General features: G+C 32.0%; 2 protein-coding genes across 2 annotated transcripts in view; one reads left to right on the forward strand and one right to left on the reverse strand.

Moving 5' to 3' along the window:
• LOC143236787 (uncharacterized) overlaps window positions 1–17,902 on the reverse strand; it is an 86,234-nt gene extending 68,332 nt beyond the window's left edge. Inside the window, exon 1 of the mRNA XM_076475347.1 lies at window positions 17,659–17,902. Coding sequence (XP_076331462.1) covers window positions 17,659–17,828 — 170 coding nt within the window. The 5' untranslated portion in view covers window positions 17,829–17,902. The remainder of the gene's footprint in view (window positions 1–17,658) is intronic.
• LOC143237813 (unconventional myosin-Ie-like) overlaps window positions 1–25,231 on the forward strand; it is a 524,866-nt gene that overhangs the window by 154,727 nt on the left and 344,908 nt on the right. The window lies entirely within an intron of this gene.

The raw sequence follows: 25,231 nt of genomic DNA on the forward strand, positions 1-25,231 counted from the left end.
GGTAGATGAATCAACAGATGTCGCAGGTTATGCGATGTTGCTTGTGTTTGTTCGCTATATTCACGATGCTAGTTATGAAGAATACATGCTAATTTACAAACCTTTGCCTTCTCAAACAACAGACGAAGAAATATTTAAACTTATCGATTTATTTATAGAAGAACATGAGATTTAATGGCAGCTTTGCTCAAGTATTTCCACTGATGGAGCTGAAGCTATAACTGGAAAATTTTCAGGCGCAGTGGCATAAAAAAGAAAAACCCTGACATCGAGAGTATCCACTGTTGTCTTCATCGTCACGAACTTGCCATGAAACGAATGGCAGAAGAAGTAAAAGAGATATTGGGTGATGTCATAAAAAATAGTTAATTTTATAAAATCAAGACCACTCAATGTGAGGATCTCCAGTTTACTCTGTGAGGATACGGGAAGATTGTATAAACATTTGCTGCTTCATACTGAAGTCTGATGGTTTTCTCGGAGAAAAGTGCTTACTCGGTTTTAGGAACTGCGTGAGAAGAGAGGTTTCGTTTTATTTGAATGCCATTTTGAACTTGCATACAAATTAAGGGACAAATGCTGGGTACAGAAAGTGGCTTACCTTTAGGACGTATTTGTCTATCTAAATGAAGTGAATGCTACAATGCAGGATACCAGGGTAACGTACTTCAAAGCTCAGAGTAAAATGGAAGCGTTTGAACGTAAGGTAAAACTTTAGGTGAATGTATACTTATTGAGCAACTTGATTACTTCGAAAATCTCAGTGGTTTTTTTACTTATGAATAAAATTTCCTTCAGTGAAGATGTAAAAGTTTCAGTCTTGCATCACATATCTGATTTGCGTACAACTATTTAGAAAAATTACTGTGGATTCAAAATCACTTTGTTGACTCTACAAATACCAACGATTTGTCTTTGAAAGAGAAAGAACAGCTTATAGAAATTTCAACTGATTCCATCCTGAAAACAAAATTTCAGCAGGAAGAAATTACACAATTTTGGATTCAAATGGCCATTAATAAAATAAGTAACAAAGCTTTGAACATTTTGATGCGTTTTCCAACAACATATCTTTGTGAGCAAACATTTTCACTGTATACAGCTACAAAGACCAAACTTAGAAACAGGCTAAATATTGAAGATGATTTGCGCTGACAGATAACAACCATAACTCCAAGTATTGAACTACTTTGTGAACAAAAGCATCCGAGACAATAATAAATAAATAAGAACTTTTACTGATATACATTTTGTAAGCAGAAATGTTTGAACATTTTCTTAAATATTGATGATTTTAATAAATTTATATTCTAAAAGTTTTATCTCACCAATTATTTATATTTTAGTATATTTTTTTATTATGGCTCCGCAAAGTTTTTTCTTTCTGATGCAAAGCTCCGCAGATCTAAAAAGTTTGGGAACCCTGATTTACCCCACTTGAAAAATGATAAAGAAACAGATTGAAAAGTGAAAAGAACTGGGATTAGCCATTTTTTGGATGATTTAGGTTTATCCAACACAGATACATAGCAGCCATAAATGATCGTGTCGGTGTACATCTGTACTTCACAGATGGCCGATCTGGGTTCTGTGATCGATAAGTTTCAGAAGAAAACTGCGACATTTCGTTCAGTGAGCCAGAGCTGGGTGGAGGATAATTACTGGCTGTGTTCCTGAAACATGTGACGTATATAGTTCTGGACAAAGATTAGGCATTATTTAATTATATATATGTAAAAACAGCTGATATGAGCTGAGAAAATTCTATGTAGAGGAGCGAACAACGTTTCGATCTTCTACGATGACCAAAGAAGATCGAAACGTTGTTCTCTCCTCTACATCAGCTCCCAGTGGCTCAGCGGTATGTCTGCGGACTTACAACGCCAAAAACCGGGTTTTGATACCCGTGGTGGGCAGAGCACAGATAGCCCATTGTGTAGCTTTGTGTTTAATTCAAAACAAACAAACAAATCCTCTACATAAAAATTTTCTCAACCCAAACCAGTCGTTTTCACAAATATATATTTCTCTACAAGTGGGTTTTCTCGTCATCACGGATTGTTATTTAATTATGCGTTAACCAGCCGTCAGTTTATTTTTAATGAAAATATCCCCTAGCGGAAAAAAACTAAAATAAAACATAGGTGTCATACAGTTGTGAATCAACCAACGGTCAGTTTGACTATCTTTAGACAACACGAATTAAATAACCAGATCATAGATGTGGCGTGCCTTCCACAGTTTCGGACCATTTCTAAAAATTGTTATTTGATACAACAGATTTTGGAATGCTTGTTAATAAGGCTTGTGATAATTTCGGATAAGTCGTACACAGATGTGGGAAACTTAACATGACGTAATCAACGAGATGTCGTGGCAATTCACATTGGAGATGAATCACGTGCTAACAAGGGTCTTCCCAAATTATAATATATTTAATGAGATTCAAATACCGGACGCATACTGATCGATATCTTTTTCTCTTTTTCCAAGAAGTTACTAATCCGTTGACCTCTGTAAAAGTGTCGTTATTAACCATTAAAAGAAAGGCTTGACCAACTACATCTGAACGTGCCAATACCAACAGAGGTAGCACTGAATCGTAAGGCCATGTCGTAACACATAAACATCAGTAAATCATCACCGGGTGAATAAAACTACGACTGAATGTGCTTCGGCACACTTTCAAAATGTGTAAAACTAAACATCTCCTATCAAAAAATTAGGACTGAGTTTCCTTCGAGACACTTTCAAAATGTGTAAAACTAAACATCTCGTATCGAAAAATTAATACTGAGCTTCGTTTCGGACACTTCTAAAATATATAGGCGAATACGACTGATATGCGATTGCAACTGGAAGCACGATTCTTCTGTGAACAAGACAATCTCCCACGTGTCACGTGCCTTCCACGTTATCGGCAGCACTGAAAACAATCTCTTTTATTGAGACTGGTCAAAAATAGATATATCACTGATCGTATGACATAAAGGTCAACCTTACGAGGACCACTCATTATTGGTTGCATCCTGACGTAATGACCAGTTACTGATCTGAACTTTTGAAACAGACCGGTTGCATCGATATAATATTGTCCAACAGTGGTCACCAAGTAAAATCGCTGACAGCAGTCTACCTTGTCCAGAATTATTACCTTGAAAGCGAGTCCACGTGCTGCTAAACACGTTTTGTGAAAGTTTCTCTCTCGTGACCTCTGTTTGACAGATTTCAAACCAGTATACTTTTCCCCACATCGTAGAGATGGTCCAACTGTTTTCTTTGGAGTCGTGGCATGTTTCAGTACCAGCCACACTTTATCTTTTGTTGTTCAAACTCGTGACTAACCCTCGCTGTTATATACAAACTGAAACATGGACATAAGACCATATCACTAGAAACAAACATTTGTTTTATATAAAGTAAAGTAAGGGGTAGCAATGATATTATTTAATAACAGTACGCCTTGTCATAGCTGTAATAAAACATTGTACTTTCCTTTCATTATCATAAGAAGCAGTGTGTAATTAAAGTTCTGGACAGCTAATAAACGTCTTTAGAGAAAATTACAAAACTCGTTAAACGAAACATCAAAGATTACGTTCAACGTTTATTCCAGGAAAAGGTTTGATGTGTAGTGCCTTAAGCCTCGTGAGTAGCTCTTCTCGCTTGCATATAAACGGGAAAGATATTTTAGGCTGAGGCAGGGAATAGCTCGTTTTGACGATTCTTAATGGTCCATGAAAATAGGCGTAGAGTGAAAAATCATAAAAAATTAAAGTCGATTACTTTCAAAATGTATTCGGTTCTCTTCACGAAAAACACAAAGTCACGTGTCAGAAACTCAGTTCGGTAACACGCAGATTATTAATTATTAACTGATAGCTTACATTCTTCGCGTGTTAAATGTTTTTAGCTTTTTTTTTTTACGTCAATAAATAATACATACATAGTTTTCAGTGTGACTGTCTCTCCTGCCCTATAGCCTGGCAAGGCCAGGTGGTTTGGGAGATCAACTAGCAATTTAAGGGTCGTGGGTTCGAATCTCCGTTACCAAACATGCTCACCTTTTCATCCGTGGAAGCGCTATAATTGACTGTCAATCCCATTATTTGTCGATAGAAGAATAGCTCAAGAGTTGGCGGTGGGTGGTGATGGCTAGCTGCCTTCCCTTTTGTCTTACACTGCTAAATTTGGGATGACTAACACAGATAGCCCTCTTGTAGCTTTGCGCGAAATTCAAAATAAGCCAAACCACTTGCTCCCAGTGGCTCAGTCTTGGGGACTTATATCACTAAAACCTGGGTTTGATACTTGTGGTGGGAACAGCACATATAGCTCATTGTGTAGCTATGTGCTTAACAATAAACAATCCGCTTCATTTAAATATAAAGCACATATTTAGTCATTTAAACTTACAATGTCATTAGTTTTACTGATGGAAAACTAGGGATAAACTCGTGTTTTGTGTCCTATGTTGGTACTAAAATCACTTGACTACTGGATAAACTCGTGTTTTGTGTCCTATGTTTGTACTAAAATCACTTGACTACTGGATAAGCTCGTGTTTTATGTCCTATGTTTGAACTAAAATCACTTGACTACTGGATAAGCTCGTGTTTTATGTCCTATGTTTGTACTAAAATCACTTGACTACTGGATAAGCTCGTGTTTTATGTCCTATGTTTGTACTAAAATCACTTGACTACTGGATAAGCTCGTGTTTTATGTCCTATGTTTGTACTAAAATCACTTGACTACTGGATAAGCTCGTGTTTTGTGTCCTATGTTTGTACTAAAATCACTTGACTACTGGATAAGCTCGTGTTTTATGTCCTATGTTTGTACTAAAATCACTTGACTACTGGATAAGCTCATGTTTTATGTCCTATGTTTGTACTAAAATCACTTGACTACTGGATAAGCTCGTGTTTTATGTCCTATGTTTGTACTAAAATCACTTGACTACTGGATAAGCTCGTGTTTTATGTCCTATGTTTGTACTAAAATCACTTGACTACTGGATAAGCTCGTGTTTTATGTCCTATGTTTGTACTAAAATCACTTGACTACTGGATAAGCTCGTGTTTTATGTCCTATGTTTGTACTAAAATCACTTGACTACTGGATAAGCTCGTGTTTTATGTCCTATGTTTGTACTAAAATCACTTGACTACTGGATAAACTCGTGTTTTGTGTCCTATGTTTGTACTAAAATCACTTGACTACTGGATAAGCTCGTGTTTTGTGTCCTATGTTTGTACTAAAATCACTTGACTACTGGATAAGCTCGTGTTTTATGTCCTATGTTTGTACTAAAATCACTTGACTACTGGATAAGCTCGTGTTTTATGTCCTATGTTTGTACTAAAATCACTTGACTACTGGATAAGCTCGTGTTTTATGTCCTATGTTTGTACTAAAATCACTTGACTACTGGATAAGCTCGTGTTTTATGTCCTATGTTTGTACTAAAATCACTTGACTACTGGATAAGCTCGTGTTTTATGTCCTATGTTTGTACTAAAATCACTTGACTACTGGATAAGCTCGTGTTTTATGTCCTATGTTTGAACTAAAATCACTTGACTACTGGATAAGCTCGTGTTTTATGTCCTATGTTTGTACTAAAATCACTTGACTACTGGATAAGCTCGTGTTTTATGTCCTATGTTTGTACTAAAATCACTTGACTACTGGATAAGCTCGTGTTTTATGTCCTATGTTTGTACTAAAATCACTTGACTACTGGATAAGCTCGTGTTTTATGTCCTATGTTTGTACTAAAATCACTTGACTACTGGATAAACTCGTGTTTTGTGTCCTATGTTTGTACTAAAATCACTTGACTACTGGATAAACTCGTGTTTTGTGTCCTATGTTTGTACTAAAATCACTTGACTACTGGATAAGCTCGTGTTTTGTGTCCTATGTTTGTACTAAAATCACTTGACTACTGGATAAGCTCGTGTTTTATGTCCTATGTTTGTACTAAAATCACTTGACTACTGGATAAGCTCGTGTTTTATGTCCTATGTTTGTACTAAAATCACTTGACTACTGGATAAGCTCGTGTTTTATGTCCTATGTTTGTACTAAAATCACTTGACTACTGGATAAACTCGTGTTTTGTGTCCTATGTTTGTACTAAAATCACTTGATTACTGGATAAGCTCGTGTTTTATGTCCTATGTTTGTACTAAAATCACTTGACTACTGGATAAGCTCGTGTTTTATGTCCTATGTTTGTACTAAAATCACTTGACTACTGAAAAATTGTTTAATAAAGAAGAAAAATTGATATAAACAGGACTAGATGCTCGACATATAATGCAATATTAAGTGGAATACTATACATATAAGAATGGTATATCTTTGAGATGCATAAGTCCTTTAAATAATGCCATTGTTGTATTATATAATTGGAAACAAAAACCTACTAACTAGAATACGGAGTTTTACTTAGATAAACAATATGTTAGCTGAAGAGCATCGAAAATGAATGAAGTCATGTCAGTGACTGTTAGGACTAATTGCCGTATGTTACATAGCACGGAAACTTGTGAGTGGCATACAAAGTGTATTCAAACTTTAGGCCTAGTTGTCGATGTTTAGCTGCTTGCTGGAATTTTTGAGATGAAATGGCATTCCGTCATTTAAAAGACATGGAAAACTAGAGAATTACCTCATTGAGTTTCCCTTCTGTTTGTTTAAATTACCAAAATAATTATCTTTAAAGTTGATGTTATAAATGTTGTAGTTTTGCAGTCGTGTAGAACACATTAAATATCGTTCACTTTTGCACTCGTATAAACGTAGAAATGCTAGGAATATTGGACTTCCATGCGAGGTAGCACACGTACACGTAGGCTTAACAGACGCTCATTGTTATTTTAATTGCATAAAGTTAAAATTATGTAAATATATCATGTAATCGTATACATATATTAACGACGTTGAATTTCTACGAACTTAAAATTAAGAACTGTATTTATATTATTAGTATTAAGGAAAAAGCCAACAATCCAGTAGGGACGCTTTAATAAGATTATAAAATTGTGCTTTCAAACACGATGATTTTTCAGAAGTGACTCCGATAGCAAGTGCGAAAATTCGTAGTTGGTGGCACTTTGTCTAGAAAACGCTCTCTATAATTTGAGGCCATTGGTGCGTTATAACAGTGACGGTCATCTCCCACTTTTCAGTCAAATGAGAGTAACCCAAGCATTGGCGCTAGTTTCCTTGACGAATTACATTCCCTCTAGTGTCCTTGACTAATTACATTTCCTCTGGTCTATCAATTCAATATTAGCGATGGTTATGTGCAGATAACCTTTGTGTAGCTACGCGTGGAAATGTCCAAAAATAAAATAATAATAAGAAGAGTAACATAAATACACTTTACAAATACATCTCAAATCAATAAACACTTCCATATCAATCCTGCAGGAGTTTATAATACGGTCAGAATTACATAAATAAACTTTACAAATACATCTCAAATCAATAAACACTTCCATATCAATCCTGCAGGGGTTTATAATACGGTCAGAATTACATAAATCAACTTTACAAATACATCTCAAATCAATAAATACCACCATATCAATCCTGCAGGGGTTTATAATACGGTCAGAATTACATAAATAAACTTTACAAATACATCTCAAATCAATAAATACCACCATATCAATCCTGCAGGGGTTTATAATACGGTCAGAATTATATAAATCAACTTTACAAATACATCTCAAATCAATAAATACCACCATATCAATCCTGCAGGGGTTTATAATACGGTCAGAATTACATAAATAAACTTTACAAATACATCTCAAATCAATAAATACCACCATATCAATCCTGCAGGGGTTTATAATACGGTCAGAATTACATAAATCAACTTTACAAATACATCTCAAATCAATAAACACTTCCATATCAATCCTGCAGGGGTTTATAATACGGTCAGAATTATATAAATAAACTTTACAAATACATATCAAATCAATAAATACTACCATATCAATCCTGCAGGGGTTTTGGTTACATTTGTTTTAAGGGCGAGTCCTTCGATTACATATGTATAAGATGAAACATACTTAAATAATTTCCATAATAAAAGTTACAAACTCCCGTCAAAAGAATCGCGAGGTTAAAACAGGTATATTATTGATTTATTGATAATAGAGCATGCTATATCACGAACTACTTTTAGCACGTATAGATCGATGAAAGACAGTACAACAATTGTAAGGTATTCCCAATCATCGTGCACGTTTCTGAAGCACGTGAGTTTATATTTAAATTACAGTACAAAGGAGCCAACACGACCAATATTGGCTGTAATTATAAAATTATTCATCACACCTCTTATTATTCGCTTCAAGGATTTAAAATTAAAATATATTTTGTTTAGTTTTGTTTTCTTGTTAAGCCTATATTTCTTTCCTTCTTTTGGTGTAAATATGTGATTGTTCCTTTATAGCCTGGCATGACCACGTCGGTTAAGGCGTTTGACTCGTAATCTGAGGGTCGCGGGTTCGAATCCTGGTCGCATCGCACCAAACATGCTCGCCGTTTCAGCCGTGGGGGAGTTATAAGGTGACGGTGAATCTCATTATTCGTTAGTAAAAGAGTAACCCAAGAGTTGGCGGTGGGTGGTGATGACTACCTGCCTTCCCTCTGGTCTTACACTATTAATTTGGGAAGACTAGCACAAATAGTCCTCGTGTTGCTTTGCGCGAAATTCAAAAGAACCAAACCAATGTTCCTTTACTTTTATTACACTCTTTTGTTTGTTCTCTGGTGGATCAGCAATACGTCTGAGGTTTCGTTACTCTAAAAACCAGTAATGAACAAAACATAAACAATATATTTCGTAGCCTTAAGATTAGCTACAAAGAAACAACTGCAGTTTTGTTCTTTCTTTCGCTACATATATGTTTAAGTTACTATTTTCCTTATATAGTTTTATCTCCATCATTTTTACTTTTCGTTTCTGTCATTGTTAAGATTAACTTTGTTTCTTTGATCCTATTTCTCTTCAAGATTAGGTTCATCCCCTCTGTTACTTTTTGAATTACGTTTTCCCTCCTATTACGTCACCTAAATTACACGATTCCAGTTATTTCGTTTTTACCCTTAAATTTTATTTGTTTTCTGTTTTACATTGTTATTGTTTTTTCGGCAAGAAGACGACATCTTTAGCTTTTAACCGTTTCGATCTGCAATAAAAAAGAAACAAAGAGGACTGGCAGCATCCAATCAATCTCGATCTTACAGATTCCACCTGCACCAATCACAGTTCATATACATTTTGTACCACGTCAGCACACAAAACTAAGTTTCACTTAATGGCGCGTGAAAATATGATTTTATGCTTTAAAAGAACGCAATAAATACGAGGACACAGCACGTGACCACTGAAATAAATTTGACAAACAGTGACGCACTTTTTAAATAAAAATGAAAATAAAATAACTGCAAAAAAAGAAAAGAAAGATAGAACAAAATGAATATTATACTATGGGGAAAAATTATGTTATATAACAATATTCTAACAAATAACGGTTTATATGGAGAACATTATGTAATATAACAATACTCTAACAAACAACGGTTTATATGGAAGCACATTATGTTATATAACAATACTCTAACAAACAACGGTTTATATGGAGAACATTATGTTATCTGACAACACTCTAACAAACAACGGTTTATATGGAGAACATTATGTAATATAACAATACTCTAACAAACAACGGTTTATATGGAAGCACATTTTGTTATATAACAATACTCTAACAAACAACGGTTTATATGAAGAACATTATGTAATATAACAATACTCTAACAAACAACGGTTTATATGAAGCACATTATGTAATATAACAATACTCTAACAAACAACGGTTTATATGGAAGCACATTATGTTGTATAACAATACTCTAACAAACAACGGTTTATATGGAGAACATTATGTTATCTAACAATACTCTAACAAACAACGGTTTATATGGGAGCACATTATGTTATATAACAATAAACTAAGAAACAACGGTTCATAACCCTTCATAAAGAGAAACTCACTTGATATAAAAATGCATCTCAGAACGGCTAGTGTGGGTATTTTACTGATAAACAGAGAACAACATTGTTTATCAACACAAATTTACAACCTTAATGATGTAATTTAGTTTTTTGGGAGTACAAAACGTTTCGAGAAAACAATGATCTGGTTTCTTTTGGTACAAAACAACTATTAGTAAGTACACACATATACTGTTTAAAACTGATACTAAGTATCGTTATATCTTATAAATGGTACTTTATATCAGTGTAAAAAAGTATGTTACGTGAAAATTCAAAGTCCGATCCAAACAGTAGTTTCAAACAGCATTAAAAACCCCAAAGGTTGCAGCTGAATAATAAACATAAATACAGCTATACAATTCGTATGAATAGATATTTACAGCTACAACTGTTCGTTCGTTTGTTAAATTTCGCGCGAAACTACTCCAGGGCGTTCTAGATTAGCCGTCCCTAATTTTAAAGTGATAGATTAGAAGGAATGTAATTATTCAACACCAACTACAGGCAACTTTTGGGCTGCTCTTTACTAACAAATAGTTGGATTATTTATTACCATATAACGTCCCTACAGATGAACGGGCGAAAATATTCGGTGACAGGATTCGATCCCACGACCAGTGGATTGCAGCTCTTGCGCCCTAATGACTAAGCCACATTTCTTACAAAACATCTCACCAAATGTTATACCTGCGTATTCTCTAAACAAAAGAAATTATGAGTTTGTTTGAAGAAATACAATTTTTAATAAATTATACAAAACAACTCAGGCCTATTGTTCATAAATATTGTATCATATATCTACATTTCATTGCTGGTGTATTGGATCTCTATAATTTATTGTTACTGTAATGGATTATAGTTTATTTTAAGTATATTGGATTATGGTTTATTGTTAGTGCACTAAATCTCTTTAGTTTATTGTTAGCGTACTGGATCTACAGTTTTTAGTTAGTGTATTGGATATCTTTAGTTTATTGTTAATGTAATGGATTATAGTTTATTGTTAGCGTACTGGATCTACAGTTTTAGTTAGTGTGCTGGATATCTTTAGTTTATTGTTAATGTAATGGATTATAGTTTATTGTTAGCGTACTGGATTTACAGTTTTTAGTTAATGTATTGGATATCTTTAGTTTATTGTTAATGTAATGGATTATAGTTTATTGTTAGTGTATTGGATCTACAGTTTTTAGTTGGTGTGCTGGATATCTTTAGTTTATTGTTAATGTAATGGATTATAGTTTATTGTTAGCGTACTGGATCTACAGTTTTTAGTTAGTGTATTGGATATCTTTAGTTTATTGTTAATGTAATGCATTATAGTTTATTGTTAGTGCATTGGACCTACAGTTTTTAGTTAGTGTGCTGGATATCTTTAGTTTATTGTTAATGTAATGGATTATAATTTATTGTTAGTGTACTGAATCTACAGTTTTTAATTAGTGTATTGGATATCTTTAGTTTATTGTTAATGTAATGGATTATAGTTTATTGTTAGTGTATTGGATCTACAGTTTTTAGTTAGTGTGCTGGATATCTATAGTTTATTGTTAGTGTAATGGATTATAGTTTATCGTAAGGGTACTGGATTATAGTTTATCGTAAAGGTATTGGATTATAGTTTATTAATAGTGCACTGGATCTCTTTAGTTTATTCTTAAAGTACTGGATCTCTTCAGTATATTGTTAGTGTACTGGATCTCTTCAGTTTATTGTTAATGTTTTGAATATCTATAGTTCATTATTAGTGTAATTGATCTCTTTAGTTTATTGTTAGTGTGTTGGATATCTATAGTTTATTGTTAGTGTGTTGGATATCTATAGTTTATTGTTAGTGTACTGGATCTATATTTTTTTAGTGTATTGGATACCTATAGTTTATTGTTATTGTACTGGATCTATAGTTTATTGTTAATGTATTAGATCTCTTTAGTTTATTGTTAGTGTTTTGGATATCTATAGTTTATTGTTAATGTATTGGATCTCTGTAGTTTATTGTTAGTGTTTTGGATATCTATAGTTTATTGTTAATGTATTGGATCTCTGTAGTTTATTGTTAGTGTATTGGATATCTACAGTTCATTGGTAGTGCACTGGATCACTTTTGTTTATTATTGGTGTATTGGATTATAGTTTATTGCTAGTGCACTGGATATCTTTAGTTTATTGTTCGGGTACTGGATCTACAGCTTTTAGTTAGTGTATTGGATATCTATAGTTCATTCTTTGGGTACTGGATCTACAGCTTTAGTTAATGTAATGGATATCTATAGTTCATTCTTTGGGTACTGGATCTACAGCTTTAGTTAATGTATTGGATATCTATAGTTCATTCTTTGGGTACTAGATCTACAACTTTAGTTAATGTATTGGATATCTATAGTTCATTCTTTGGGTTCTGGATCTACAGCTTTAGTTAATGTATTGGATATCTATAGTTCATTCTTTGGGTACTGGATCTACAGCTTTAGTTAATGTATTGGATATCTAAAGTTCATTCTTTGGGTACTGGATCTACAGCTTTAGTTAATGTATTGGATATCTATAGTTCATTCTTTGGGTACTGGATCTACAGCTTTAGTTAATGTAATGGATATCTATAGTTCATTCTTTGGGTACTGGATCTACAGCTTTAGTTCATGTAATGGATATCTATAGTTCATTCTTTGGGTTCTGGATCTACAGCTTTAGTTAATGTATTGGATATCTATAGTTCATTCTTTGGGTACTGGATCTACAGCTTTAGTTAATGTATTGGATATCTATAGTTCATTCTTTGGGTACTGGATCTACAGCTTTAGTTAGTGTATTGGATATCTATAGTTCATTCTTTGGGTACTGGATCTACAGCTTTAGTTAATGTATTGGATATCTATAGTTCATTCTTTGGGTACTGGATCTACAGCTTTAGTTAGTGTATTGGATATCTATAGTTCATTCTTTGGGTACTGGATCTACAGCTTTAGTTAATGTATTGGATATCTATAGTTCATTCTTCGGGTTCTGGATCTACAGCTTTAGTTAATGTATTGGATATCTATAGTTCATTCTTTGGGTACTGGATCTACAGCTTTAATTAATGTATTGGATATCTATAGTTCATTCTTTGGGTACTGGATCTACAGCTTTAGTTAATGTATTGGATATCTATAGTTCATTCTTTGGGTACTGGATCTACAGCTTTAGTTAATGTATTGGATATCTATAGTTCATTCTTTGGGTACTGGATCTACAGCTTTAGTTAATGTATTGGATATCTATAGTTCATTCTTTGGGTACTGGATCTACAGCTTTAGTTAATGTATTGGATATCTATAGTTCATTCCTTGGGTACTGGATCTACAGCTTTAGTTAGAGTATTGGATATCTATAGTTCATTCTTTGGGTACTGGATCTACAGCTTTAGTTAATGTATTGGATATCTATAGTTCATTCTTTGGGTACTGGATCTACAGCTTTAGTTAATGTATTGGATATCTATAGTTCATTCTTCGGGTTCTGGATCTACAGCTTTAGTTAATGTATTGGATATCTATAGTTCATTCTTTGGGTACTGGATCTACAGCTTTTGTTAATGTATTGGATATCTATAGTTCATTCTTTGGGTACTGGATCTACAGCTTTAGTTAATGTATTGGATATCTATAGTTCATTCCTTGGGTACTGGATCTACAGCTTTAGTTAGTGTATTGGATATCTATAGTTCATTCTTTGGGTACTGGATCTACAGCTTTAGTTAATGTATTGGATATCTATAGTTTATTCTTTGGGTACTGGATCTACAGCTTTAGTTAATGTATTGGATATCTATAGTTCATTCTTTCGGTACTGGATCTACAGCTTTAGTTAGTGTATTGGATATCTATAGTTCATTCTTTGGATACTGGATCTACAGCTTTTGTTAATGTATTGGATATCTATAGTTCATTCTTTGGGTACTGGATCTACAGCTTTAGTTAATGTATTGGATATCTATAGTTTATTCTTTGGGTACTGGATCTACAGCTTTAGTTAATGTATTGGATATCTATAGTTTATTCTTTGGGTACTGGATCTACAGCTTTAGTTAATGTATTGGATATCTATAGTTCATTCTTTGGGTACTGGATCTACAGCTTTAGTTAATGTATTGGATATCTATAGTTCATTCCTTGGGTACTGGATCTACAGCTTTAGTTAATGTATTGGATATCTATAGTTTATTCTTTGGGTACTGGATCTACAGCTTTAGTTAATGTATTGGATATCTATAGTTCATTCTTTGGGTACTGGATCTACAGCTTTAGTTAATGTATTGGATATCTATAGTTCATTCTTTGAGTACTGAATCTCTTTAGTTTATTGTTAGTGTATTGGATCTCTATAGTTTATTGTTTGTGTACTGAATCTATAGTTTTTTGTTAGTGTATTGGATATTTATAGTTCATTATTGGTGTATTGGATTATAGTTTATTGTTAGTGTACTGGATCTATAGTTTTTTTTTAGTGAATTAAATCTCTTTAATTTATTGTTAGTGTATTAGATATCTATAGTTCGTTGTTAGTGTAATGGATCTCTTTAGTTTATTGTTAGTGTAATGGATCTCTACAGTTTTCAGTTAGTGTAATGGATTGTAGTTTATTGTAAGGGTATTGGATTATAGTTTATTGTAAGGGTATTGGATTATAGTTTATTGTTAGTGTACTGGATATCTTGAGTTTATTGGTAATGTATTGGATCTCTTTAGTTCATTATTGGTGTATTGGATTATAGTTTATTGTAAGGGTATTGGATTATAGTTTATTGTTAGTGTACTGGATATCTTGAGTTTATTGGTAATGTATTGGATCTCTTTAGTTTATTATTGGTGTATTGGATTATAGTTTAGTGTTAGTGTACTGGATATTCATAGTTAATTTTTAGAACTGGATGTCTTTAGTTTATTGTTAGTGTATCGGATGTCTTTAGTTTCTTGTTATTATATTGAATCTATATAGAGTATTGTTAGTGTATTGAATATTTATAATTTATTGTTAGTTTATTGCATCTATAGTTTATTTTAAGTGTACTGGGTCTCTTTAATGTATTGTTGGTTTATTGGATCTATAGTTTATTTTAAATGTACTGGGTCTTTTTTTTTTGTTAGTATGTTGGATTTATAGTTTATTGGATAACTGCGCTTTATTTTTAGTTTTTTTATATATTGTTGGTAACTAAAACTTTGGTTTTGTATTAATTATATGAATAATTATAGTGTAATTATTTTATATATTGTTGGTAACTAAAACTTTGATTTTGTATTATTGATATGAACAAATATTGTGTAATTACTTTATATATTGTTGGTAACTAAAACTTTGATTTTGTATTATTGATATGAACAAATATTCTTTAATTACTTTATATATTGTTGGTAACTAAAACTTTGATTTTGTATTATTGATATGAACAAATATTCTTTAATTACTTTATATATTGTTGGTAACTAAAATTTTTTCGCGTTTTAAGGCTTCAGATGTTTCTCTGTACCAAGAAAGGTCCACTATTTTAAGACTAACATACAAGAAACGCCAACAGTTCTCGGTAATACAATAACGACAATGTGCGCCAAACTACTCAAGTTAGCGACCCTTTAATGTGAAACTCCATTGTCAGCAAAAACAAATTTCAATAATTATTTTAAACAATAAAAACGAATAAATAACACGTGTATCCTGCTTCAGTTATTTCATTTCCCTGCAACTAAAAAAAAACCTATTTTAGTCTGTTTTTAGAAAAGAAAAACTGTATTACCTTTCTCACAGTTAGTGTTAACTTAACTTACTAACGATCCTTTTATACGTTAAAGATTCGACGGAAACTACGAGTCGCTAGTCAGCTTAATATCATAGTAAAAGTTGAACTCATGTTACATTATTACTAATTACTCTTTATTTAAATAAGTAAACTGTATTAAGAACATGTCTAACCAGCGATAGCCCGTAAAAGTTAAAACAGTTAATTTTGGGGGTCCCCATGAGGGACGATAAATTTAAGAATCTGGAGTAAGATTCTCAGGTCTAGATAGCTCAATGAGGCTTTGCTCCGTAAGAAAGAAGTTAATACTTTTTACATTGTTTTTAGAATATTGAAAATAATTATTGAAAATAATAATAACAGAATTATTAACTTTTTCTTAATTTTGAGGTATGTTTTCGCTTTTTAAAACAAGATTGGCTTAAATGTCTCTGAATTTTATCGCAATAAAAAGTCATTACACGTCGACAACTGTTTAGAAGTTATTCTAGGATTCTACCAAAGACAATATGTTACCTAATGCCAATGTTATTTTAATGATACTCTGAGAGACTTCGAGATAGAAAAAAATCGCACGATTAACCAAAATTATCGTACACGCTTAATTATAAAACGTTTATCGGGTAGATGGCAGCACTGCCTATGTAAGAATGGTCAGATTGTTAATTGAAAGGATAGTTTAAATATCTCTTCAATAGATCATCAAACGTCACAACACTATACAGTGTTTCCATTTACAACAGTATCTATGTAATGACTGAGTCACAAGTTCTGATGTCTGTCAATATGATAGCAAAAAAATCTGAATTTCTTGTTCGTCTTTCTGTTTCTTTTTTATTACATGATAAATCTGAAAACGAAACATTAGTGTCAACCAATTTCACTGATGTAAAGTTTTAAATGGAGTATCTGCTTTTATAAATATTATTAATAATAACTAGAGGTAATTTAAAAAGCATAATTCTAGTGTAAACGATTTTATCATTACCCCTTGAAGTTAGCTTTCTTACAGAAAACTGGTATTCGTTTAACATGTTTAAGTACAGGGTGAGACAGGAATTACCAGTCAATGATAGATAAACAATAACTATTATAGTTGTAACCACATTTAGAACTTGGTTGTAAATACAACCTTCGTATGTCTATTGAAACAGTAAGCTTTAAAAAAGGTACAGAAAACCTTTTTAAAAAACAGGAAGTATTTGTAGGGATGGCTAATAACAATCGTTTAAAAACAATGTAACTAAAATAGTCATCTCTACATTTCTTCCTCTGTTTGAAAGGTATTTTATTTTAGTTTATAAAGATTTTGGTGGCGTGCCCAACATCAGTTAAGCCTAACAAACTGTGGGAGACCTAAATATCGCCAAATAAATTTTAATTTATGCTCGTATCTTTACTGTTTAATTACTGCAGATTTCGTCATTCCGTAGACGGAATAAGAAACAAAAACAATAATATAAACAACAAAATGTACGAACTTAAACTGTAGCTTCTTTAAGAATATCCAAAGGATGAGCGTACGGTGTAAGCCTCGCGACACTTCTAATTCAAATATGAATTACTTGTGTTGGTTTCATTTTTATTGTACTAATTTTTTCGATTCACCAGAACTCAAAATACCACACAACCACGTATTTCTTGTTCGGTTCAGCCTCGGTTTTATCACATAATGAAGTTTAGCAAAGAAAAAATCAAAAGATGAATGTTAAAACACCTCTTACAAGCCACAGAACGCTGGGGAAATACCCTAGACAACGTAAACTACAACCTGATAAATACTTACACGTTTATACAGCTTCCACCGGGCTGAAAAGAACCTCGACCATTCCTTGCGGACGAGTTACTACTCGCGAGTTCGTAGCGCGTGGCGTCCTGAACCGAATGACGGCGACGTTGCAAGCCGGCTCGTCGCAAAAAGGACATAGTAGATCCCCAACATTTTGGCTGCCGCATGCTATTACTAGTAGACACTGTCAGTATCCCCTGTTTAACAAGGCATAGTGGTCAGTATCACTAAATACCTCTCTACGTCTTTACCTGTGTCATATTATGAGCGTGGTTTTATAATATTTTCAGCGGGCTTGTCTGTTGCCATGGGAACAACAACGAAAAGCTTTATAATATGTGTATGTGTATATCTGGATGGTCCATACGTAGTTCGGACGTAGTGTCGCTGGCACTATACGCAGGCGCTGAGTTTTAATAGTTTTAATAATTTATAAACGTGCTAAATTTAGAGTATTCTGGCATTATTTGAGTTCATGGAATTGGTAATATCCAATAATATTAGAAGAAGAAACCGTTTCGGATTTTAAAAGTTAAATCATTTCGATTTGAACATCAGTTTGGTTTTAAGTGTCCAAGACGCGGTTTTTAGTACTAACACGAGCTACTGTTACATTATTTACTTTCACATACCAGTTAAAAGGACATTCTTATTGCATACGTTCGCTTATACCTAAGACTAAACATAAATAAACTCAAATATTCCAACTTACTAACAAAAGGAAAATTAACCTTCGACTTACTGACAAAAGATATATATCTTTATATCCTAATAGAGAAAAATATTTACCCATGGCTTAATGGCATGAAGAAATAATAGTGATCTAGCTTCCAGACCTCCTACATGTCTCATCTTTCCTTTGTTGGCACGTTCTTACAATAAGATTGCTTAATATTGATTGTAAACTACAATATTAAAGTCGTTTTTTGTTTTTTTTTACATTTGCCATGAGAAAAACTTCGTATTAATTTTTCATGTGTATCTTTGTGTCATTGTTTCCAAAGAGAAAATTACACAAGTGCACGCTTAAAGTGTTTACATATAGCTGACAGCCTGATGTGGTTTTCTTATAAGAAAGCCCACACTATGCTTAAAACTGTTGACGACACAATCAACATCATAAACATTTTATATTTGTTTACCAACAGTCCAATTACCTCTTTGTGTTTTACGACTCTAATCAGGCCCTCTCAGAGAAGCCTAGGTCACTTCTGTCTATCCCTTGACGCCCCCTGGCTATAATAATAATAAAACATTATACGTGAAAACAAAATAAGACAATCGTTAACCTAAATGAAAAGTGAAACGTAATTTGTGTGTACAATTTCAGCTTTAAGCTGAGTGAGTGTGTGTCATATTTTAGTCTGATTGAGAGGCGCGTATAATCAACTCATGAAACTTAACAAATGCAAAACAAAATGACAAATGTCTAAAGTTGGTGGCACTTTTCAGCTTGAGGCCCGAGCCAAATGGCTGTAAAATACCAAAGATAAGTTTCTTTCCAGTCATAAGCACTGAAAGAAATCGAATTTTAAGGCTATTTTAAGATTAGAATACGAGGTGAAAACTAAATACATTTATACATATAATCAAAAAAAGCGCAATTATAGGTGTAAAAACGGCTGGTATGGATAAGAGAAAGAGAGGAGCAAACAACGTTTCGACCTTCTTCGGTCATCGTCAGGTTCACAAAGAACCTGTGAATAAGAAGGTCGACAGGTTGTTCGCTCCTCTACATAGTGTTTTCTCTATCCATACCAGCCGTTTTTACACACATATGTTTCCTACTAATGGGTTTTCTCGTTATTACGAATCAAAGCGCAATTACTTAGTTCTTTATGCTATCCAGGTTTTCGGCATGTTTATTCGACAATCGAGTAGTTGAACAAGTAAACCGATTGTTAGGAAATTCTCCCAGCTTCTCTCACAAGGAAAGTGACAACTAATGCGACTTCGACACATTTGGAGTTGTAGGAATGAAACTCTGAAACTAAAACTGGAATTAAAGTGGTACGAAGGACAAGTTACAAAATGGATCACGTGACACCGAGTTTAACTTGTTTTACGTAAATGTGCTTGGGGAATTTGAAAATTGCTGACTCGTATATTTTGATTAATATTAATTATTTTTTGTACGATCGATTTTAAAAAAAATTGAATCTCTTAGGAAAAACACTTTGCTTCTTTAGCTGTGCTTCTAAATTCATAAATACTTTAGAAAAAATATTTTATATGTTAAAATTTTGAGCAACTCCAAAGTATACATACGTGAAGAACTAATTTCCAATAATTTATTCGTAGATAGCGTAAAAATCGTTGTTTTGTATTTTTTTTTTGTAATGGAAACAACACAGTAAAGATAAATAAGCTTAAAGTTACATCTTATGAAAAATCTCAAACAAAATACTATAACCCTGATGATATCGAAACTCAAATTATGCTTTAGAGAATCTGTTATTTATTTCTTTAATTTATTAAACTTCTGTGACACTAACTTAAGGAAAGATACAAATGATAGGTTTGTTAAAGGTGCTCTCTTTTTTAACGTTACTTCCAATCAACACAGACCCTTTCCACTTGAATAAAACTTTTATTCAACAATATTTACGTGTGATTAAGCACTTTATATTAAAAATATATTTCCAAAATTATTTTAGCCCTAAAACATTATAATATTGTAAATTATATTTAATGTTTTTTTTTTTAATATAAATATTTAGTAAAGGGCGTAAACTTCATAAAAGTAATATCAGAACTTAGAAACCTCACGTACTTGGTAGAAATGAGTAATAAGTTAATGTTGTAACCTATATTTTAATGTTCTAATTTCTTACCTAAAGGTATATTTTGAAGATAATAAAAAGACAAAGAAAATGTAAAACAGAAGATAAAAAAGATTATTTTAGATAAATTGAATGTAATGATAAAAACGCTTAAAGACGAAAAAAGAATTTAAAACAAAACTAGAATATTGTACACCAAATTAATTAATTTTAAACTTTGACCTGAATTAAAACTGAAACTGGATTAGGCAGTAAATCCACGCAGAGGCATTCAAAATGAATATTACAGGTGTCCTATTAATTAAGAATGAATATTTTGTTTTATTTTATCTGTAATAGATGGCGCTCAATATATTAGTTTCTTGATGACGAGAAACCCACTTCAAGTAAAAATGTATCTCAGAACGGCTGGTATGGGTATTAACACTTTCACGAATAAAGTAGAGAACAACAATGGAGATACTCCGTACACTAGTCTTAACCCTCATTCGCCAGTCTCACAGAAGAAATAAAAGTGGGTCATACTTCCTCATTAACCTCCAAAACCTAGGATACATTTTATAATCCCACATTACAGTTTGTACCATCGGATCTTTGCAATAAGTGCAATTTTTTTTTAAATTTATAACAAACTAATATAATTAGTCAAATGTTTGGATTTGCTGTTTTTAACGCAGTCTTTCCTTGTAATTTTACTATTTAACTTCTTTAAAATGTATTTATTTTCACTAATATATATATATATATATATACATCATAATATATGTTATTATTACTACTGCACTAGGTTACTACGTAAGATAAAAAACTCACGTTATCTTGAAGAATGGAGTGTACTCAACTTACTTCCTAGAATTTACTTACGCAATTAGAAAACAGTAACTTACAACAACGAAGTCTTTGTTTATAGTTGACTCTACACGTATGTGTACTTGTTTCAATTAGTATTTTGTTTACAATTATTGTCTTAAAGTAATATTCTTACGCCCAACAGATTTAATTAGTGATAAACAATGAAGTTATGAATTTTGAATATCATATCACTATTAAAACATAACAAGCTCGACTCTCTTGTCCAGTCCTCAATGAATAAGACATTCCTGTTTAGTGAAAAATTTATAATTATGTTACAATTGACAAGTATCGTAAAAAATGTACTTTAAATCTTACACACATACGTATTACGTGTATATTTTGATTGTGTGGTACTAGAGTAATATTATTTGTAAGCTAAGCCCAAAAAACTAGGTAAAGAGAAACATTGAAGCGAAAAAGGAAATGTTACGTCACTTCATGAGTCACTAGCTCTCCCATGACAACACATGTGCGCGTTAGTTTGTTATCAGACCATGATAGTTCCGGGCAAATTACAGTCATGGATAGTGTCTTATCAGGAAATCGGTTATTGGAATATTATATGCATTAACATAATCTCGAATAGTTTAAATCATAGAGTTATAGGAATATAATTAAAAAAGAACCTGGTTCTTCGCCGAACTTTATCCGGAACGTGTTTATTTACCAACGGGTTTTTAGTTACCACGAGAAATTTAAGTGGCGGTAAATTGAACTTTGTGACGAAAGGAATTATTCTGTCTTCTCGGAGTTAACCTATAAGTTTAGCGTTACCAGTATTATACTGTACGTTAATCTAAGGAAATTAGAAAAAAATATAATTAAATTAAGTTGTTAATCGTTTAATTTATACCTGACCATAACTTATAGTGTTGGATTACCATACCAGTGTAAATCAAAGATATACTGTATTTTTGAAAATTGAAGAACAAGATGGTAAGGCTGCTAATTATTTATATTTATAATTATATAGGCCTATAGCCCTTATTGATATTAGAGGTAACTTATTTATGTAGTGTTTGTAGACTGTAAATTATATCATGTTTACATTAGAGACAAGTTGTACGTACCGAAATGCCACAAAAATGTAAACTGTGTGATATTAATTTAAAGATAGTAAATAGTCTATGAATTATTGTATATCAAACAATTTAAACATGTAAATAATTAAATATTGTTTATTTATTTGTTGCTAGGGTTCCCAATAACCATATGAACTGACCTGAAAACAGAACAAAAATATTAAATGTGAAGTTAGTACAGAAGTGTGATATATGATTAACAAGTTATGAAGATGAACATTAAAAAAACCAAGCTATCAATATGAAACATTAGGATAGTCGATTTCAGAAATTATAAATTGGTCAGTTTAGAGAGGAACGTCAGGAGACACAGTTATGTAAATGTTTGAAGGTTATTAAGATATCTTACAAAGAAATATACTTTACATTTAAAATAATTTACCCAGTTGCTTAGAATTTTTTTGTTTAATAATTTTTATAATAAGTTTGTAAATGTACAAATGAAATGTTTTTTTTTCAAGTAAGTGCTAGGTTTTGTGGTTGATAAATGACTTCAGAGAACTATAAATACACTCCTCTCCCAAAATATTTTAATGTTTTTAACTGTATCTTAAAATAACTGTGCATTAGTAACTTTTCATAACCTTCATTTTGTGTATATGTTGTGCCTACCCCAAGAGATAAAATGCTTGACAGGTAGCCTTTCTAACACTTCTAATCATAAAACTCAGTGTTGCTTGTTCTTCATTGCGAACATGCCCAAGTGCATAGGCCAGCATGTCTTAGTCCTCAAATCATAAATATTTAGTTTTTCAATAAGTCTTAATTTTAGCTTTTCTTCTAACAACACATCTAACAACAACAACACATCTAACAATCTGTTTTAATCATACCCAAAAACAGATATGTTTTTAATGGTACTAAACATTAGTTTTATTTTCCTGGAAGTTTTATAAAAAACTAGTTAACTTGGCAGACTACAGATAATCTTGTTATAATGATTGTACTGCTCTGTGAAAGGAGTAACTGTGGAAGATATGCCCTCTGAATATTATCATAAACTCTTTGGTTTTTGTTTTCTACATAACAATAATATATAATCAATGCTTTACTTTAAAATGTATTTGTTATCAGACTATATATCAATGGATCTGTAGAAACCATGGGATTTAATTTTTATGGTAGTTCAAATATTATATATTTTACAAATTGTGTGTATTACATCCTCAAAATAATCATTAACAGAATATACATTGTACAATGTAAAAATGATACTAGTATTTAATGGAACTCAAGCAGAATGTACATTGTACAATGTAAAAATGGTACTAGTGTTTAATGGAACTCAAACAGAATTACATTGTACAATTTAAAAACAGTACTAATGTTTAAAGGAACTCAAACAGAATGTACATTGTACAATGTAAAAACAGTACTAATGTTTAATGGAACTCAAACAGAATTACATTGTACAATGTAAAAACAGTACTAGTGTTTAATGGAACTCAAACATAATTACATTGTACAATGTAAAAACAGCACTAATGTTTAATGGAACTCAAACAGAATGTACATTGTACAATGTAAAAACAGTACTAATGTTTAATGGAACTCAAACAGAATTACATTGTACAATGTAAAAACAGTACTAGTGTTTAATGGAACTCAAACAGAATGTACATTGTACAATGTAAAAACAGTACTAATGTTTAATGGAACTCAAACAGAATGTACATTGTACAATGTAAAAACAGTACTAGTGTTTAATGGAACTCAAACAGAATGTACATTGTACAATGTAAAAACAGTACTAGTGTTTAATGGAACTCAAACAGAATGTACATTGTACAATGTAAAAACAGTACTAATGTTTAATGGAACTCAAACAGAATGTACATTGTACAATGTAAAAACAGTACTAATGTTTAATGGAACTCAAACAGAATGTACATTGTACAATGTAAAAACAGTACTAATGTTTAATGGAACTCAAACAGAATGTACATTGTACAATGTAAAAACAGTACTAATGTTTAATGGAACTCAAACAGAATTACATTGTACAATGTAAAACAGTACTAGTGTTTAATGGAACTCAAACAGAATGTACATTGTACAATGTAAAAACAGTACTAATGTTTAATGGAACTCAAACAGAATGTACATTGTACAATGTAAAAACAGTACTAGTGTTTAATGGAACTCAAACAGAATGTACATTGTACAATGTAAAAACAGTACTAATGTTTAATGGAACTCAAACAGAATGTACATTGTACAATGTAAAAACAGTACTAATGTTTAATGGAACTCAAACAGAATTACATTGTACAATGTAAAAACAGTACTAGTGTTTAATGGAACTCAAACAGAATTACATTGTACAATGTAAAAACAGTACTAGTGTTTAATGGAACTCAAACAGAATTACATTGTACAATGTAAAAATGGTACTAGTGTTTAATGGAACTCAAACAGAATTACATTGTACAATGTAAAAACAGTACTAGTGTTTAATGGAACTCAAACAGAATTACATTGTACAATGTAAAAACAGTACTAGTGTTTAATGGAACTCAAACAGAATTACATTGTACAATGTAAAAACAGTACTAGTGTTTAATGGAACTCAAACAGAATTACATTGTACAATGTAAAAATGGTACTAGTGTTTAATGGAACTCAAACAGAATTACATTGTACAATGTAAAAACAGTACTAGTGTTTAATGGAACTCAAACAGAATTACATTGTACAATGTAAAAATGGTACTAGTGTTTAATGGAACTCAAACAGAATTACATTGTACAATGTAAAAACAGTACTAGTGTTTAATGGAACTCAAACAGAATTACATTGTACAATGTAAAAACAGTACTAGTGTTTAATGGAACCCAAACAGAATTACAT

Source organism: Tachypleus tridentatus, chromosome 2 (genome assembly GCF_004210375.1).
Source record: "Tachypleus tridentatus isolate NWPU-2018 chromosome 2, ASM421037v1, whole genome shotgun sequence".
Classification (NCBI taxonomy): domain Eukaryota; kingdom Metazoa; phylum Arthropoda; class Merostomata; order Xiphosura; family Limulidae; genus Tachypleus; species Tachypleus tridentatus.